We start from the raw sequence: 18330 nt of genomic DNA, 5'->3' as shown, positions 1-18330 counted from the left end.
ATGAATGTTTACACGACCTCTTGGGCAGCACACACAGAGAGAGAAGAGGACTCTTGGTGTCTCTCGGGAGTGACAGGTTAACCTAATCCGACAAAAGAGAAGCCGCCGCCGCTCGACTCGCAAGACACACATCAACGGATAATCTCATTTGATGCTGCTGCTGCTGCCGAGGAATATTTGTAGTAGTCGGGGGTAGAAATAAAGAGAAAAAGAGTCGACACACTGTCTCTCTCTCCCGCGATATTACATGACGGATGATGTTATACATGTTATACACTTGAGTGTATTTACATTCACGCCAAAGTCATTACACAGCACATCTAGTAGTCGGAGAGAACGTCTCTCTATTCCACAGTTTGAAAATGTCAGGCAAATGGCGGATTTATGACTTTGGCCGGAGACTCTCACGTCACGCTCGGACCCAAATCGATTTAATAATCGGAGAGTTATATTATGTATAGTACATATATACAACTTCTCGTATTATAATATTGTACTGTCTATCTATTTTGTTTAATAGGCTGACGAAAAACATGGAACATTCTTGTGTGCGTAATACTTGCGCGTCCATTTATGGACATGTGTTCACCGATGAAAGATTCGAAAAAATCTCATTATTTCACACAATGAAATTTCATCCTCGGTCGTGCAAAGTGTGTTGACACGCTCCGTCTGCACACAATAACTAACGGCAGAATGAATCTTATATATTACACGGCCAAGTTATCAATCAAACCGGTGAATGTTTTTTTAAATATAATCGCCCGCGTAATACCCAAAACAAAAAGTAGGCCAAAGTTTAATTGAGTCTGTGTGTGTGTGTAGAAATTTGACGTCATTTCGATCGGCGGGCCGTTCGGTTGTATAAAAGGCGATATTAAAAATGCAAATGATTCATTTCTTTTTCAAATTTGTTTGGTGGGTTGATGAATCACACGTGCGTTTCTTATTTTTATTTTAAAATCAACTCACAAGGGAGAATGCAATAATAACAATAGAACGTATCTATCCGTCTTCATGGAGTTGGCAATCTAAAAATCGCCCGCCAAGTTTTATAATTGCCTGTCGACCGGGTGTGGAAAAACTTTTGACACGGTCTATACGCACGCGGGAGCGAGAGAGTGTTGACTGCACGGTATTTCATCTTATCTAGCCATTTTCTTTTGTTTTGTTTTTTCGGAATTTTTTATTTTGATTGGTTGGCTTAAATAAATTCCAAAAGCCACTGGGAAATAATGGACATTTGACGAGGGAATTTTTATTTTTTGAAATGAACGACGAAAAAAAAAATGTCGTGCCGGTCGTTTACAAGATATTTCATAATGAGTCGATAACACCCAAATGGGCAAATGGCTGTGGTGGCGCGCTGATCGCCCCGGCGATTCCTCTTCCTCTTTTTTTTTTAAAGGAGGGGGGGTATTTTCCCTTTCTTCATTCATTCCGTTGATTCTCTTTTGCCTTTGCATTCATCCACAAAAGCCTCTCCCTTTTTCTTCGTCTGGTAGAAAGGGGGGGGGTTGGGAGGGCTGTTGCGTTACCCCTCCAAAGGGAGGGGGAAACCGGTCCGCCAGCTGTGTGTGAGGGGGGGGGGAGAATGAATAAAAGGGAGAAGGAAGAAGTCGGATGAATAGGTGGGAATGGTAAGAGGAGGAAGCAGAGAAAAAAGAAAAGAAAGAAGGGGGAATGGAAGGCCGGTGCGCGATGCGCAGCCGCGGGCGAAACATCATCACACGTCGACGATATTTTCAAAGTCGCGGCCATTTTGAAAAAAAAAATGTTTCAACGCAACTCGAATCACTTGACTTTTTAGATTAATAAAAAATCACATTCAAATCAAATCGTTGATTCCATCGAATTAACAAGAGGACGAATCTCTCCATTTTGAATGATTGCAAACGAGTCCAAACGAAATGCGCGATTGGAATCGCCAGAGAAAAAAAGCTCAGTGATGGCGAGTGTAGTTGGCCACCAGAGTGCAGCACATGAGTTTCTTTTTTTTTTTTCTATCCCCCCCTCCTTGTCTGGAGGTCTCTACTGCTGTTGGGATTGGTGGGGGCTCAAAACTTGAGGTTCTCTCCTCCCAACATTTCTGTCGTCAGTGTCGCCTCGCATCACGGGCTCACCAGGTGGCGCCTGGCTTAACTCCTGTCGTTTTCTTTTCATTCTCCATTCGATTCACAAGGAGAGGAATTCATCAAGTTCAACAACGTGAACAAACACCACCAGGAGATAGAAATACACAACACAGTCAAAAAGAACAAACCGAACGATCGACAACAACCATCACAATCGACCATCTTTGTTTTAACAAGTTTATACTCGTTCTCAGTGTGTGTGTGTGTGTTGACGTGAACTTGCATCGAGTCTTGGATGTGATTGTGTGTGTCCCTTTTTTTTCAAAAAAATTATTTCCTTTCACAATCGACACACACGTTTCGTCGAGTCTGGTGATACGTCACGGACATCTTTCTTTCTGACTCATCTCACACTGCCTTTCGTTGAAAATCAAAAGTGCGAAAACCACAAGACACAAGTTTGAACACACACACGAGATCATGTTAAATCAAGAGTGATTATCCCTCCTTATAAAGTGTGTGTGACCTCGAGAAAACACTGAAAACCCAAAAAGTTTCGTGTGAACCTTGGTTGTTGTTTTCAACACCAAAAGAAAAATATTTTCAAAAATAAAACAGGAGAAATGAGGTGAAGAATAAGAAGAAAATTGGCGGGTAATTTTCAATTTCAACTGTTTGAACTGCTACCTCCCCCTACAATCATCACACCACCCCACCAAAAAGTGTCGCGTATGTTGTATACATACGAAACGGTTAGAGATAGACGGCCGGCGTTGCCAAGTCGTCATCGTGTGTGTTTGTGTGTGAGTGTGTGTAGTGTGCTGTTGTTATGTGTTGAGTGTGTCACACAAGAAGAAAAAAACAACAACAACAACGGCGGTGTCTTCTTTACATTTCCCTCGACAAAGGTTCCACAACACGTGGTGAGTTTTATATTTTTATTTCCTTCCAAATGAAATGCAATTAAAAATGATTGAGTCAGTGGGTATGTAAAAACAAGGTTGAATTTCGATCGTGTCCAGCAGTTCCGGGTTTTAGTCTTTGTAGTTTTTGAAAAGACGTTAAATTCGTTTGCCTGGCGGTTATTGTTTTTCCATGCAAGACAATCTAATGAGCGAATGTGATTGGATTACTTTGCGTCTGTGTTGTGTAGCCCAGGTCGCTTTTTCTATCTAATAATATCATATAAATAGATGCATACAATTTCTGTGTGGGTGGACTAAAAGGATAGCGATTCATCATGAGCGAGGGGATCGATCCATTACAAGCTCATGAATTGTTGGAACTGCGATTAAGTCTGGTCTGTCGACGGTCGTTTAATTATTACGCACCATGTCTGTCCGTGCGAGGCCACTACACGCGGGCAAAGATCCATCAAGGCGATATAGTGCTTGCTTGCTTGCTTGCTGGCCCCCTTTCCTCTTGTCGAAATCAACGCCATCTTGGTTCTTTTTCGGTATGTTTCGTACCTGGAGGCGAGTCAGGTAGAATGAAGTAGGAAATAAAAAAAGGTGGGGAGAAGAAGAAGAAAAACCTCCTCCCTTTTAAAAAATCTTCCAACAAAACGCAGCAGGGAATCTTCTTCTTCTCCTAGAGTAATGTTTGGGATGTTTCAAAACGCCCGCGCTGCTGCTGCTGCTGCTGAGGCTTGACCTCTTTCTTCTTCTTCTTCTTCGTAGTTGTCGAGGAATGAAGGAATTAAAAAGAAGAAGAAAAGTCGTAAAAAAAGGGTCCGACCTTCTTCTTTTTTAACTCTTATTAGATTTACTCGACGAACAAGCCGACTTTGGCCTTTTCGCCAACTTGGAATAACTTAAAAAGATTTTCCGTGTGTGTGTGCCAGTTGTTTGCGTTTGGATTAAAAGAGTTAACTACGTTGCATATTCTGTATAAAAGGACAAACTTTTAATTTATTTAATCGTGTTAAACGGACAACTTTTCCATGTTTTTTTTTTTCGTTTAAACTAGGCACACACAACATTTTTTCTCCTTTTTGTTTTCGGGGTGGTAGGAAGATTCCCCCCCAGAAAAAAAGTATTTTAGCCCCCCCCCCCTACTCTATACTTCTTTGTGTATTCCTCCAACAAAACATTCCTCCGAGGGAAGAAGAAGAAGAATAAAAACCCTGAACCCATCTCGGGTTCCTCCCTCTTCAGGTTTCATCTTTTTTAGTTCTTTTTTAACTTTTTGTGTTTCAGAAAAACGGTCATCCCCCCTCTTCTACATACCCCGCTGGTTTTCTTGAGGAACGTTTGTCCCCCCTTCTATTTTCTGGTTAATTCCATCAAGGAAGAATTGAGAAAAAGGTTGATTGGAGAGAGAGAGAAATCTATCAGTCGACGTTATATATGGCAAACACACTCAATTCATCTAGGTGATCAAAGTTGATGGATTGTGGGTCGGCCAACAAGTCAGCAAAGTCGAATTTCATCAAGACGGATGAGTTTTGATGGTTATTTTTTTCCCCCTCTCCGCTTGTGAATTTGCCGAGTGACTTGAACGTCGGAGTCAAGTGCCAAAGGTTTTTTTTTGTGTGTGTGTATCAGGAACTTTAAGGGCTTTATGTATTTTACGTCTATATCTTTGACGGTTGAGAGGGGGGCCGAAGAATGAAGCGAGTGCAGATGGCGTCTTGAGGTCTGCTGGTGCAGTTTGGCATGACGAGCGGTCTGTTTTTTCTTTTTCTATGTGGAAACTCCCCGACACACAATGAACTTTCTTTCTTCTACGTCATCATCGCAACAAGGCGAATAGTTTTTTTGGGAAAAGGAAAACATTTCGCCTAGAGGCTCCGAAAATGTCGTCCACCTTGCGGGACTGATGGATATCTATTGCCATTTCAGCTGCTGCCCAAATTGATTGAAATCGCCATGTGTGGTAGGCCTCATCTTACCTGATAACAGATATATAACCCTCGGGCTTGTTTTTTAAAAATCGGAAATCGTCAACTCACACGCAAACGAATTCGATTATTAGTAGAGATTGTAACTTAAGTTTGGACCGTCTTTTTCATGTTCAAATCACACTTGAATGAATCCCATCTCAGTTTACGTTCGTTTTTTCCTTACCCTCCGTCAAAGAATTTCTTATTAAAGAAAGAAAAAAAATAAGGTTTTTTTTTTTCTTTCAAGGTGTGTAATTTCACCGGGCGCCCAGGTGTATGTTTAGCTTCATTTCATTAATTCTCCTTCATCTTCTTTATACTCACAGGGGGGGAGCCTTTTTGGGTTTATGTGAAGGGGGGGTTTGCCTTTATGGTGATGATGATGATTACACGAGTCTTGTTTAAGAAAGAAAGTTTGGAATACGAAGAAGAAGAAGAAGTAGAGGGGGGTTTTTTGTATTAAATAATATATTTAGTGTATTGTTAAATTTCAAGGCTGTTACCTGGCGGCGTTGAAGAGCATTCCTCCCACCCTTTGGAAGGGGCTTAAATTCCCGTTTGAATTTTAAATTCACCAGTCGAGAAAATGGGTTCTCTTATTTCGGATTCTCTGCACACGCCCCTCATCCGCAGGTACATGTGTGTGCTCTGCGTACGTGAGTTTCTTGGCAAGGAAATGGCCGTTTCGTAACAACCCGTTTTCGCAATGGAGATGGGCAGTAGTAGTAGCCATTAGGGTAAGAGAGTTTTGACGGCTCTGTCTGCGACCATCGATCGAGTCACAACAACAACAAGAGAAAACGGATTTGTTCCTCCAGTTCTGTAACTACCGGAGAGAGAGAGAGTTTGGCATTGATCAAACAATCTATCCCCTCCCTTGTATGACCGCCGACTGCGTGAGTGATTCGGGAGAAAAAAAAACGAAATTCCCCATTTAGCCAGATGAGAAATTGCCAAGGTAAATAATAGAGCGCGGGGGTAAAAGCTTAAGTAAAATAAAAGTGTGAGTGACAGACCTCTTTGTGGGTAATATAAAAATGTGGAAGAGCATTAAACAGTCGTTGTTCATCTAATCAGGAGGAGCACTGAGCCTCAGCATCGGCACACAGCACTTAAAAGCCTTTGGAAGAAAAAGAGAAAAAAGTGGGGGTGATGGCAGCTAAGAGCGTTGTGTTGTTTACCTCCATTAGCAGCAGCAGCAGTAGTAGCTCCACAGCTTTTGCTCTCACTGACATCCTTCCCCACATTACACACATACGTCTCTACTCACTCTCTTTGCTGCTGGAACCCCCCACCTTTTTTCTCTTTTCCTGGATGTGGGGGGGGGGGGGGGGAGTGTCTGTTTGTTGACTTATTTGCTTTCGGGGCAGCTCTCCGTCCAGAGAGTGTAGAGTCGTATTCTCACGAATGAAAAATAAGTTGTTCACATTATAGCTCTCTCTGCTGTCTCCATCCGCGCCATATTTGTCATGTCAATATTATTAGACCTACGGCGGCCAAGGAGAGGCTGTTAGCAAATCCCTGTCTAAAAGAACAAAAATCTTTCAAAAACAAAAACTTTATTTTTTAAAAAAGAATTAAGGGTGGGCCATCTGTTAACCATTATGTCGTTCGGTTTTTGTTTTTTTTAAAATAGAATTTCTTTTTTAAAAAAATTGGGGGGAAAAAATCCTCTTATGTGACCACCGACACCCTTCCGGCTAATTCCCTGTGTGTACGGATGTGGGCTGTTTAGAAAGGGAAGTTATGGGGTGGTCAGGTTGTCGCTAAAAAAAATATCAACCGCACGTATACGTTATTATTATGATGATTATTATTGCGCATACCTGTTTTTCTGAGGGGGATAAAAACATCTCGATTTTGATTGAATTTCCGTTTTCGATTCGTTGTTTAAGGGTGGGAGGGCAAACAACATGTAAGAATTTTTTCGGGGGGGTTTCAACCGACACAGGATGTGAACGCCTCCTTTTTCTTTGTTTGTTTTTCGTTTTCTGTGAAAGAAAAGCTGCTCAAGATGACGTCATCCATCACACGTCATCTCTTTTGGAGTTGTATTCATTCATGTTGTTGCGGCACACAAGGAGGGTGAAGGTGTGTCCCCCCAAGGTTCTCATTTCCTCCGAACAATTTAGTTTATTTTCTTGCCTTTTTTGTTTAAAAAAACCATCAAAATTTGTTTCGTTGAGCGGCTTCGATTTGGTTGGTTCCTTTTTGGATTATTATGACGTCGTATCCGGTCCACCGGAAATGACTATTGAACGACTTTTTTTTTATTGTGTGTGTGAAACTTCTCTCTCTCTCTCTCTCCTCATATTTTTAAGTACCGGTTTTTTTATATGTATTTTCGCCGACAAAGTCGAAACTCTATTAACTTGCACACACCGCGCCGCGCACTTAAAAGAAATCTTCCCTTGTTTAAAATATTTTAGCCATTTTCTTCTTTAACTCCATTGGCTAAAAAGAAGAAAAAAGAAATTGGAGGAGGGCCATCCGGTGACCAGGTGTGTCTCCCACCTGGACAACATTTTTCTGTTAAATACTTTTGATAATAATAATAAAGAAGGGGCTTTTTTTATAAGTGCACAAGAATCGATTCCCCCCTCTCTCTATTGAATTGTGATGTGAACGGCCTCAATGTGTTCCCAGCCGTTTTTCCAGCCAAGAAAGATGTCCCCCCTCCACTCTTGTGTGTGAATATTATTATATAGTTATAATAATTCGAAAAAGGATATTGGCCAAAAGGAAAAAACATTTCATAGGGTGGCGCGTTAGAGAGAAAACACGGCGAAAATCTCATCAACTCGGGATGGATTCGATCCGCCTTGGCGCGCCATTTTACATTCCGTATTTATACACACACACACACAGACGAGATTGGTAGAGAGAAGATTGGGATAGAGGTTTTCCCCCTCCCCCTTTTTCATATTCATTAGTGTGGCAAGGGCGGACTAATTAAACGGGGCTCGTCCTCATCACGCGCCTCATTTCACTTCTTCTTCTTATCCCCCCGTTCTCCATCCACTCCCGTCTACTCTCTACACACACACACACACACACACAGAGACGCACTGCGAGACTAACCTGGAGGCCAATCGCATTGATTCAAGAAGAAGAAATTAACGATCCTTCCGAAAGTGGAAAAGAAGACAAAGTAAAAAAAGAAAAAGAAGAAAGAGAAGAAGAAGGAAGAAAATAAGAAAAAAGAGGTTCTTTCCTTAATTGGAAATTTTACACCACCAATGGCGCGGCTGGCCTCGAGTCAAGAGGCCGCCCCTGTGTGTCCCGGGTCCCGGCCGCTCTGAGATCATAAATCCTCACTACGGGCAACAACAACACGAGAAATTTTTCTTCTTCTTTTTCTTCTTTTTTCCACTTAAAATTCAATCTCATTTTCGATTCCTTTTATGTATATTCACACCCGACCAAAAAATGCAACCCAAACTGTTTCTTCCGAGTGGGGTTGGTTGGTTGGTTGGAAAAATTCTTCAACTGGGGGAAGGGATGTCGACATTGATTTGCATTCGAAGCGCGTTGGCTCGTTAATCAAGCAACGATTTGTGGCCAAAGAGTTGGTTCTTCTTAGCTTCCCAAAAGAAAACGAGCCAAAAGGGAAAAAAAGAAAATGAAGAGAGACTCGTTTGCAGACTCTGCGCACAGCTGACGATCGGACCGGAATATAAGCCGCCCTCCGTCATCCAATAAGAGCTCGTTAGCTCATTGTGAAATATGCATGGAATGAAGTTTGGCTGCGAGGCATATGAGCAGCCAACTACCGCCACTATTATAATATACCAGCGTCAGACCTTTAAATGAGCTCCTTGCTGTAGCTCCTTGCCCCCCTTCCATCATCAGTCATTTTCTTTCGTGGCCCAGAAAAACTCTGAATAAAAAAAAAGAGAGAACACACATTTATAACAAAAAGAGTCTTTAATAAACCTTTCAGCCACTTGGTCATCGAGTCCGAACTTGATTCCACCTTTTTTACCCCATTTAGAAGTAGAAAAAAGGGCGTTTGATTGCGTCGTCTTATCTGAATCTCAATAATCACCGAGGAGAGAGAGCCCCCCGCGCTCGTATTGACTGACAGTTGGATAATCGAGATTTACAAGGGACAAGCTTGTTAAAGGCTTTTTTCTTCTTCTCTTTTTGGGCCTGGGCGTGAACCCCCCTCTTCCATACAACCACCCGTCGAATCGATCGATTTTTGACGATTTTTTTCTTTTTTGATTTCAACCGGCCGTGACTAGACCATCATTTCCTTCTTTTGTATTTTATTTTTGCCTGGGTCCCACAACTTATTGATGATGACGGGCCCCGGGTCCGTCGACCTGTCCGCGCGCACATAGCCAGCCAGGAGAGACTCGACACACAATCGACCAATCGGTCGGTCCCTAACTCCTCCTTATTCCTTTCCCTTCTTCTTCTTCTTTTTAACCCCTGCGGCTCTCTGTGGTCGTGCACAGTCGTCCATCCCATCCCGTTAGGAGCTCAGGACTTGTCCCGACCGACCGACCGACCCCATGGTAACAAGCTGATGCTCCCGTTGGTGGTGCTGCATCGCATCATCATCAACTCTTTTTTCTTTTCTTTTCTTTTCTTGGTGAAGCGATCGAATGTCCCCATCATTTACCTTAATTGGTTCGACTAGACTATAACTGTTTAAAATGCGATTGAGCAAATTGAATTTGGTTTCTCCCCTCCAATTTTTGATTGAATTTTCAATGGACCCCACTTACACATTCAAAATAATGATTTAGCCCCGAGGAAGGGCCCCTCTTATTTTTTCTCTCTTCGGGCACGGTCTTGTCATCACACCTTTGAGATTCCGGCGGTTGGAAAAATGCGTTGGGTTTGTTGACGTTTCTCCAAAGTGGATAAGACTTTTGAAGAAAGAACCGATGGGTTGGTTCTTCCATTTTTTCTTGGCATATCTTATTTTTCTCTTGGAATAGTTGCTCTACAAGTTCAGAGCCAGCTGGCCTTTTAAGGTCCGGCTGTATATACACGTTCGAGTGTCTCAAACCGTTTTTCGATGAAGGTGGTGGTGGTGGTGCTGGGCCGGTATATGAATCAAAACTGTGTAGTTACGTTTTGCTTTGTGTCGTACATCTAAAAAGGTGACTAAGAGGAAAGGGGCCAGCAATTGGTCGGCATTCGGCACAGCTAAAGAAGAAGAAGAAGAAGGAAAAAAGGGGCTGCAGGACTTTATAGGAGTCCGGGTCGTTCATTTGAAGCACGATTCAGACGCAATTTGTTTGCCATTGTTATGAATACACTCGACGTGTCCCTACTCTACCTACCGAATTTCTCTTTTTTTTTTTTAAGATGAAGGTAAACTTTTTTGATTTTTCATCCCTTCACAAAATCATCAGTTGATTTCATCTTGTAGAAAAAAGAGAAGTTTTCTTTTCGTGATTGGCTCAATAGCCAGACGAGCGATTAAACTTTGTTCGTTATAAAGGCCGCCAAAATGAATCGATTCGTCAAACAAAAAAAAGATAAACCATCGGTGGGGTTTTTGGGTTCGATCCTGGAGGTTAACGAAGGGATAACTAGGCCCACCCCGTTCATTAGTCAGTAGCCAAAAAAGGGAAAAAGAAAAAGACAAAAAAAATTGGTGGATGGACGGCAGAGGCACCAGCAGAACATTTTGAGAACATTTTTAAGGATTCAGCCCCCGTGCCGTGTGTCGCTACTCATCAGTGCATTGTCATATCGATCATTGGGGCGCGCGCAATCGAATCGAACCGTCATCAACAATCAAGGGAAGAAGAAGAAGAAGACGGGCGTCTACGTAATTAGGGCTTTTGAAATTCTTCTTTCTCTCCTCTTCTCGGCAAGAAGAAGAAGAAGAGAATTTATTTATTTTTTTCGGAATTTTGTTGTCGGCGAAAAAAGAAAGAAAAAAGGGGGGAAAGAAAAAGTTGAAGCCGACGGTTTTTCTTCTCGTCAGAGGACTCCCGACTAGCGCTCGCGCTGCTAACGAACACCAATTCTCTTCTTCCTCCTCTTTTTGTGTGTGTGACTTTTCTTGCAAACCTTGTGTTAGTACTGGGCTGACTAGTACCCCACTATACGAGGAGGGGGGGGGACTGATAATCCCCCTTCATTAGAGGACCATTTCTCACTCGACCGTCGCTCCTACCAGCCGAAAAAAAGTCTCGTTCGTTTGTATTTTTTGAATTTAACAGCCCGCTAAAATGTTAATATAAAAAAAGGGAGGAAAAAAAAAGATTTGAATGCTAACCAACTTAACTGTTATGTTACAATCAAGTGTCCAATGTCCTCAATTTGTTAATTGGCTCATTAACTCGACGAGGAGCTCTTCTCTCCCCTCTACTCCTCCTCCTCTCTGGTGATTGGTCTCGTTTTTGATTACATCAACCGAACGAAGGTCAAATAAGAGACCGGAAATTCTCGACGACGGTTCACCGGTATCATTCCCTAAATGTCAAGCAACAAAGCTGCTCCCCTCTACCCCATCTACCCAGAAAAAAGAGAGTCCATCCCGATAATCAGGAGTGGGTTAATAAGTCCAAACTGGTTCGTCTTTATTTGATTGAAAATTTACAAAAAGGTTGGAGCATTTTCCGTTTGAAATTTCTCTGTCGACTTGAAATGAAGGAGAGAGTGAAGGATCTAATTAGACGACAATTAGGCAAACTGAAACACACAGACAACGGAGACCCCGGGATATATCAAAGTTGAGTTTGACTTTAGTCGGAACGAAATGTATAGAGTCTCTCTCTCTGGTAGTCTTATAATACAGATACGAGTTTTAGAGAGAGATGTGAAGCCTGTGTGTGTGAGCGAGCGAGTGTGTGCTTCCCCCTCACTCACTCACTATAGCGCTAATTAGCTCATTAAGTCGCTTGGGCTTGTTGTTTGCACGAGGATGGCAAGAGGCAGAAGCCAGCAGCAGGAGAAGCTCGGGCGGGAGCGTTAGATGAAGTTGCCCAAGTCCACGATGGATGGATGGCTGCTGCGTTTTCGCCAATTAAAAGGATCACACACACACACAAAAATGACAGGGAAGAACATTTTTAAAAAATAAAAAAGGGTTTTTTAATTTTTCTATGTAGTCGTGGAACGGACAACTGGAGAGAATATGATAGGGAGAGAGTTTAAAAAATAAAAAGCGAGGATGAAAGACGAGCTAGGCACATTGAACGGATTTTCCTCTTCATTATAATTTACTCGCGGACGCACATCATCCAAGTAACTAACTAAGTAGAATAAATATCCTCGTTCGTGAAAGGGATACACCAACAGAGAGAGAAGTTGCCTAGCTCTAATGAACCTCCTTGCATCCCTTGAAGCTTCAACTCTCTTTTGTTATTTGTGTGTGTGTGTGACAGTGCCTTGTTGCGTCATTTGCTTGATTGCCAATTTTCCACGAGATGCCCAGAGATTTCGGGTTGTTACTGTTATTACGGCGATCATTATTACGTTCGATCGTTTCGAAATGAAAGATCAAAGCTGGTCCAACGCAAAAATGCGGATAATCGAGGAATGTTGACGAGGTGGAACAATAGACCGGAAAAAGAATCCGCCAACTCTCCCCCCCTCCTGAAAAAAAGTGACATTGGCGGAAGAAATGTTCCGAGTCATTCCACTAAATGTTTGTAGCCAACACGCAGGGTGTGTGCAGCAACAACAGGTTTTTCTGTACATTCATCCTCCTGCTCGGCGCTAATGACGACAATAATATACTCTGTTCCCCCCTCTCCTTGTATATATGTATTTATAATCTAGTAGTCGACTAGCCAAGTTGACTTAACTAACTCACTGCGTGTGTCTGCAATTACTGAGAATGAATCTGCGCTTTCTTTTCTCTCTCATCTTCTTCTCTCCCCTCTTTTGCATCTTATCTCTTTTTTCTTATCTTTAGTTTTTTTCTCCCTCGTGATTCCTGGGGTTCTTGGGTCCCTCCAACCCCAAAATGTCCCCCCCCCCCCCCCCCCAGATTTTTTTTCTTGGGAGGAAAGAACCGACTGATTAACATCAGAAATGTCTGTCGGCTATAAATAAACGTTGGGGGGGACTGGCTCTCCTCGAATACCTTTCGGTCTGGGACCAAATGTATTTGGAAAAAAGGACCAAGACAGACAGCCTGTCGTCTGTTTCCTATTGTGAGGTGTGTGAACAAAAGAAATGGAAGAAAACGGGAATAGTTTTTATTTTTGTATTCTAATATTTTTATTTTTATTTTATTTTTTTTATAATTGGGGCACCCCCCGCCCTTTTATCTTGTTCGAATCTGTCAGCTTGACAATCTTTCGCCTCATTATGTGTGATATTCCGGTTCGTTACTTCTTTCTTTTTATTTCGGTGGAAGGACAAGAGGATTTTCGACGAGAGGATTTTCTCTCTCGTTTCCGTCTTTTTCTTTTTCAAATTTGACTCGTTTGACATTTTTTTTAAGGGGGGGAAGACGAACTTGTTCTGCCGATAATTTGATTCGTTAAGGAAAGTGACGTCATGCCGTTTTTCGTACGAATTGATTATTAATGCCTTCGTTTCTCTTTTCTTGTTCGCTTTTGACAGATAAATTACATTTGACTGATTGGTTGATTGATCGACGCCAGAACCTCCAGACAAGGATAAAAAAGAAATATAAAAAAAGAAAATGATGAACCCAATGAATCACATGGCCACCCATTTTCCAGGTGATATGGGTGGCTACGGACAACATCACACGGGCCCCGGACCGGGTTCACCGGCCCAACAACAGCAACAACAACAACAACAGCCACAGCACGGAGGGCCAGGAGGACCGGTCGACGGTATGAACGGGTTCCGTGGTATGCAACAACAACAACAACAGCAGCCAACTGGTCCAGTTGGGAATCCCATGTTTCAGCCTCAGGGACCACCGATGGAATCTCAGCAACAACAGCAGAGGTCGATGATGGGAAGCAATGCTCATATGGCCGGCGGTCAAGTGGTGACAAATAACATGATGAACGGCTCTTCCATGTCTCTCGGCCCGGGTCCTATGAACGGAATGATGAACATGCAAATGCCTCCCCAACAGCAACAACAACCGCAACAACAACTCGGTCCTGGCGTCATGCAGCAGCAGCACATGATGCAACAACAGCAGCAGCCGCCACAACAACAACAACAACACATGGGCGTCCACATGGATGGCAGCAACATGGTTGGTGGTGGTGGTGGTCCCGGTGGTCCCGGTGTGGTGGTCGGAGGTCAACAACAAGGCGGCAACGGCCAAGGAGTCAGAGCCTGCGCCGGATGTGGCGGCAAGATCCTCGAGCGTTTCCTCTTCCACGCCCTGGATCGTTTCTGGCACCACGGATGCCTCAAGTGCTCCTGTTGCGGCGCCCGGCTGGCCGACATTGGCGTCTCCTGCTACACCAAAGCCGGAATGATCCTTTGCCGAGCCGACTACGTCCGGTAAGTCTCTCCTCCCCCCATTTCGTCCATCGATTCATGACTCTCGTTAGTCACGGCCTTTCTCTTACTTTTTCGACGATGCAAAAATGAAAGTTTTTCATTTTCTATTTCGCTCTCCTTTTTTTTACTCTTTGGTTCATTTCCAAGCTCAAGGGGGAGGCAATGACGATTTAGTATGTGCATGGGGGGATAGCAGAGAGAGAGAGCTGGATGGGAGCTATAATGCCATTGGCTGTTCCATACATTATTTAGCGACTCTCCACTCGATTTAACGAGGCACCACTCTCTTAAGTAATTGGCCATTTCCCCTCTACTCTCTCTCTCTCCCTTCTACCAACTCGTTGCCTTGACGACGTCTTGAGACAACCCCACCGCTTCCCTCCCGCTAGCTGTAGTACATGTAGAATACTATTACTACGACTACTACAGTGGTGGTGGTGGTAGTCGAATGGCCACTCTATTTTTCAGAGCTCAGACTCATCCGTTGCTTCCGTCTAGCGTGATTATGTATGCGCACGGATGGCGACATCTCTCACCAAGATTTTCACTCGAAAATATAAGAAGCTCCTTCTTTTTTTTCCACTAGCTGGATCAAAAAGGAGAGTGATTCCGGATTTACTTTTTTAAACCTTTTCCCCTCCCAACGTTTCTCACACACACACACAGTCTGTCATATGTCTGGCTGTGATCCATTCCGTCCATCTGGATTCAGACTCTCTTCACTCCCACCCAACCTCCTTTTTTTCTTCTTTACATTACGCCATCCAGTGGGTCAACTCCGACAAACACGAAATTTTTATTTTATTTTTTCTTTCGCTCCCAACCCGCGCGGTCTACGTGACGCTGAAAGTTATTGATGGATCAGCCAACTTTTCTCCACCACCACCACCACACAAAAAATTGTAATTCCATTTCTTCTCTTGTCCCCAATTTAATTTAATGTAAGCAGTCGGGAGAAGGAGAACTAGCTAACTAACTAACGATGAGGTTGTATATATAAATATATCCATCACCTGCCAAATGAATCTTCTTCCAGCCTTTCTCTCTCCACTATCCCTGCGTCGCGCGTATACACTCATTATTATTATGCCAACTGGCTGGCCGTGATCTCAGTGTTCTTGAAGAGTGGGTCGGTGGGTGGGTGGGTGTAGGAGTCTATATATATAAGGAGGAGGAGGAGGAGTAGCTAATTAAACGCGCACTCACACTGAGAAGGAGAGAGAGAGAAAGCTATCGCTGCGTCTCTGCATGGAAAATGGCTGCGAGTTAATTAAAGTCCAGCAGCTTTGTGTAATGTGTGTATATATATACATGTCGGTGTGTTAGGAAGGGGGGGGGAGTTGAGGGTGGTGGGTGATAGATCAATACCATATACCATCACCTTACTCGTTACTAGATGATGAACAGTGAGAGATCGTATCCCCCCCCCCACCCGACCAAACCCCTCTCCTTTCACTCTGCTTGATTAGCTCATTCAAAATGGCCGCCATGCACATCGAAACTGCATATCTTTTTTCTTTTCTGTGCGTGTGTTTTTCCCTTTTTTTTTGCACCCCATGAGGCGAAAGAGGAGGAGGTTAGTAATCCAATCAAGTCCAGCCCCGTAGCCCAAAAAAAGAAAAAGGGGGGAGGGCAATCTCATCTTATCAAAGTTACGACAGTGTTTTGTTCCAGTTTGTTTTGTTTTGGCTTTTTTCCCTACTACTCGGGGTCCGATTTGATTGGAACAGGCTGTAATCCAGCTAGCCCCCCGCGCCACCCACTCTGACATATCTATCCCAGATATCTACTACTATACTACTGTTGTTGTTGTTGTTGTTACTACACAGCAATAGCGATCCATCAGAGTTCTTTACTGGATTACATCCATCCACTATATATAGTCTTTCTCGCTGAGCCCTCGTCTACGAGCAACACTTTCACCACTACCACCACCACCAGCAGAAGAAGAAGAAGAAGAAGAAGCAGCAGGAGAAGCTCTTGGTGTAGTTGGGTAATAAATAAATACGCCTCCAGACGGACGGACGGATGGACGGAGGGGAAAAGCTTTCAGGGCGATTGCATAAGGCCTGAAACAATTTCTCGCTGATTATTAGAGTGTGTGTGAGAGAGAGTACTGTCTGCCAGTTGCGTGCGTAAGTCTTTAAAAAGGCTCTTACGCCGACTGCTGCTATACTCTGACAGGCGCGTAGTCACGTCACTTGTCCTTTTTTTTTTCACGACCGGAAAAAGATTTTGTTTCGCTCCAAATTGGCCCTTTTATTTATTAAATTGAACGAATTTTATAAAAAACGGCAAACTGATTTCCAATTGATTTGCATTTGATTTGCAGGTTATTCGGAAGTTCGGGAGCGTGTTCAGCGTGCGGTCAAGGAATTCCGGCCAACGAGTTGGTGATGCGAGTCGGCGGAGCGGGTCCGGCCGGCGGTCCTGGCGGAGGACCCAACGGAATCCATCCGCCTCCGCCATCCGCAGGTGGCGGAGGCGTTTACCACGTGAAATGTTTCGCCTGTACCAAATGCCAAACGCAGTTGATGCCCGGCGACCGGTACGCCCTCATCGGCGGGAGTTTGCTGTGCGAACAAGACTGCCACAAGATGATGAAGAACAACAACAATAACAACAATAATAACAACAACGCCAACAACAACAATCACGCCGGTCCCGGTGGCGGCGGCGGTGGTGGCGGTGGAGGAGGAGGCGTCAACCAACAACCCGGAGCCGGAGGTCCCGGAGCGACGGGAACCAATGTCACAACGGGTGGAGGAGGTGGTGGTGCGGGGGGAGGTGGGGGACCCGTCCGGAAAGGCAAAGTTGGCCGACCCAGACGGAGTCGAGATTGATCCCCCCCCCCCTTTTTTTTCTGAATTTTTTTAAAACCCGTCCCACCCATTTTGTTATTTTCGTGACGGTAACAACAACAACAAAAATTGTATGTTAACAAAATAATAAGACAAAATGATACAACAAATTTGGAAAAAAACAAATTTTTTTGACAGAAAAATTTTTAAAAATTGAACTTTTGGGGTCTCCCAAAAAAGAAATCAACTCTCGACGTGAAAAATGAAATAAACAAACAAAAAAAGAGATAATGATGCTAATAATTAATTATTATGATGACAATTGTTTGTAATTCTCTCTCCCTGTTTTTCCTCCCGCCCCCCTTTGCTCGGTCATGTGTGTGTGTGTGATTTCGATATACAACACTACCTTCTCCTCTTTTGTATTTTTATTTTTGGTTTTTGTTTGATTGTGGAGACGGAAAACAAAACAAAAATATTTGTGAGAATATTGGGAGATCTCTCGCGCTCCAAACCCGATCGCGTCTTGTACAGTCCCTTTATAACCTCCCCTACCCGCCCCCCTCTCCACTTCCCTCCATTTCCGCCCTGCGTTTCCGGCTTATACAACCGGAACCGGACGAACATGAACAAAAAAAAAATCACAAATGACAAAACAAAAACAAATTTTTTCTTTCTCCTTCTGGGGTTCATTTGATTTGATTTCTCGCAAAAATTCTGTCTCAACTTTTTCTCTCTCGATTTTTTGTGAAATATTATTATTATTATTATTAACTCGTTTTGTTACGCGATCAAGAGCGTCCGTCAATTTTTTCCCTCCCTTTTTTTTCATTTGAAAATTGCTCCGTTTTTTTGTTTAATGATGATGACGATTTCCTCCCTTTTATCGTGCAACCCCATCCCACACACACGATTGGGTCTGGCAAAAAGATTTGAGAGATGGCCGCGCATTTGATCCTCCCTCCTTTCTCTCCCCCCACCCTCACACACGATTGTACCATTCCCTCCCTTGAAAAACTGCTCTTTCCTCAACCACCCATCGCACTCCCGCCCCCCTCTCCATTTGATCAATAAAAAGAAGACAAAAAAATGACACGAAATTGTTATTATTATTCATTCGACCGAGTTTTTGATGGATGACGACGAGAGTTAA

The 18330-nt window shown here is 43.4% G+C and overlaps 1 protein-coding gene and 2 long non-coding RNA genes across 3 annotated transcripts; 1 reads left to right on the top strand and 2 right to left on the bottom strand.

Annotated features, from left to right (window-relative positions):
* The first annotated feature begins 1639 nt into the window (after nucleotides 1–1639).
* LOC124192058 (translation initiation factor IF-2-like) lies at nucleotides 1640–18270 on the top strand. Its single transcript, XM_046585238.1, has 3 exons — nucleotides 1640–2998; nucleotides 13507–14376; nucleotides 16709–18270. The coding sequence occupies exons 2-3, from the start codon at nucleotides 13589–13591 to the stop codon at nucleotides 17217–17219; spliced, it is 1299 nt and encodes a 432-aa protein (XP_046441194.1). The 5' UTR covers nucleotides 1640–2998; nucleotides 13507–13588; the 3' UTR covers nucleotides 17220–18270.
* Nucleotides 2402–3605, bottom strand: LOC124192190. Its single transcript, XR_006873618.1, has 2 exons — nucleotides 3277–3605; nucleotides 2402–3182 (listed from the first exon to the last, which is right to left on the bottom strand). It is a non-coding gene; the product is annotated as an uncharacterized LOC124192190 (long non-coding RNA).
* Nucleotides 5233–6206, bottom strand: LOC124192138. Its single transcript, XR_006873599.1, has 3 exons — nucleotides 6141–6206; nucleotides 5976–6079; nucleotides 5233–5851 (listed from the first exon to the last, which is right to left on the bottom strand). It is a non-coding gene; the product is annotated as an uncharacterized LOC124192138 (long non-coding RNA).
* Nucleotides 18271–18330: the final 60 nt, after the last annotated feature.

This window comes from Daphnia pulex, chromosome 1 (assembly GCF_021134715.1).
Source record: "Daphnia pulex isolate KAP4 chromosome 1, ASM2113471v1".
Lineage (NCBI taxonomy): Eukaryota > Metazoa > Arthropoda > Branchiopoda > Diplostraca > Daphniidae > Daphnia > Daphnia pulex.
This window is presented reverse-complemented; position numbering and strand designations above follow the sequence as displayed.

Bases quoted from the DNA above. Each gene is read 5' to 3' on its own strand.
- LOC124192058 (XM_046585238.1), top strand. From the start codon at position 13,589: ATGATGAACCCAATGAATCACATGGCCACCCATTTTCCAGGTGATATG. The intron at 14,377-16,708 runs GTAAGTCTCTCC...TTTGATTTGCAG, and splicing joins TGCCGAGCCGACTACGTCCG to GTTATTCGGAAGTTCGGGAG.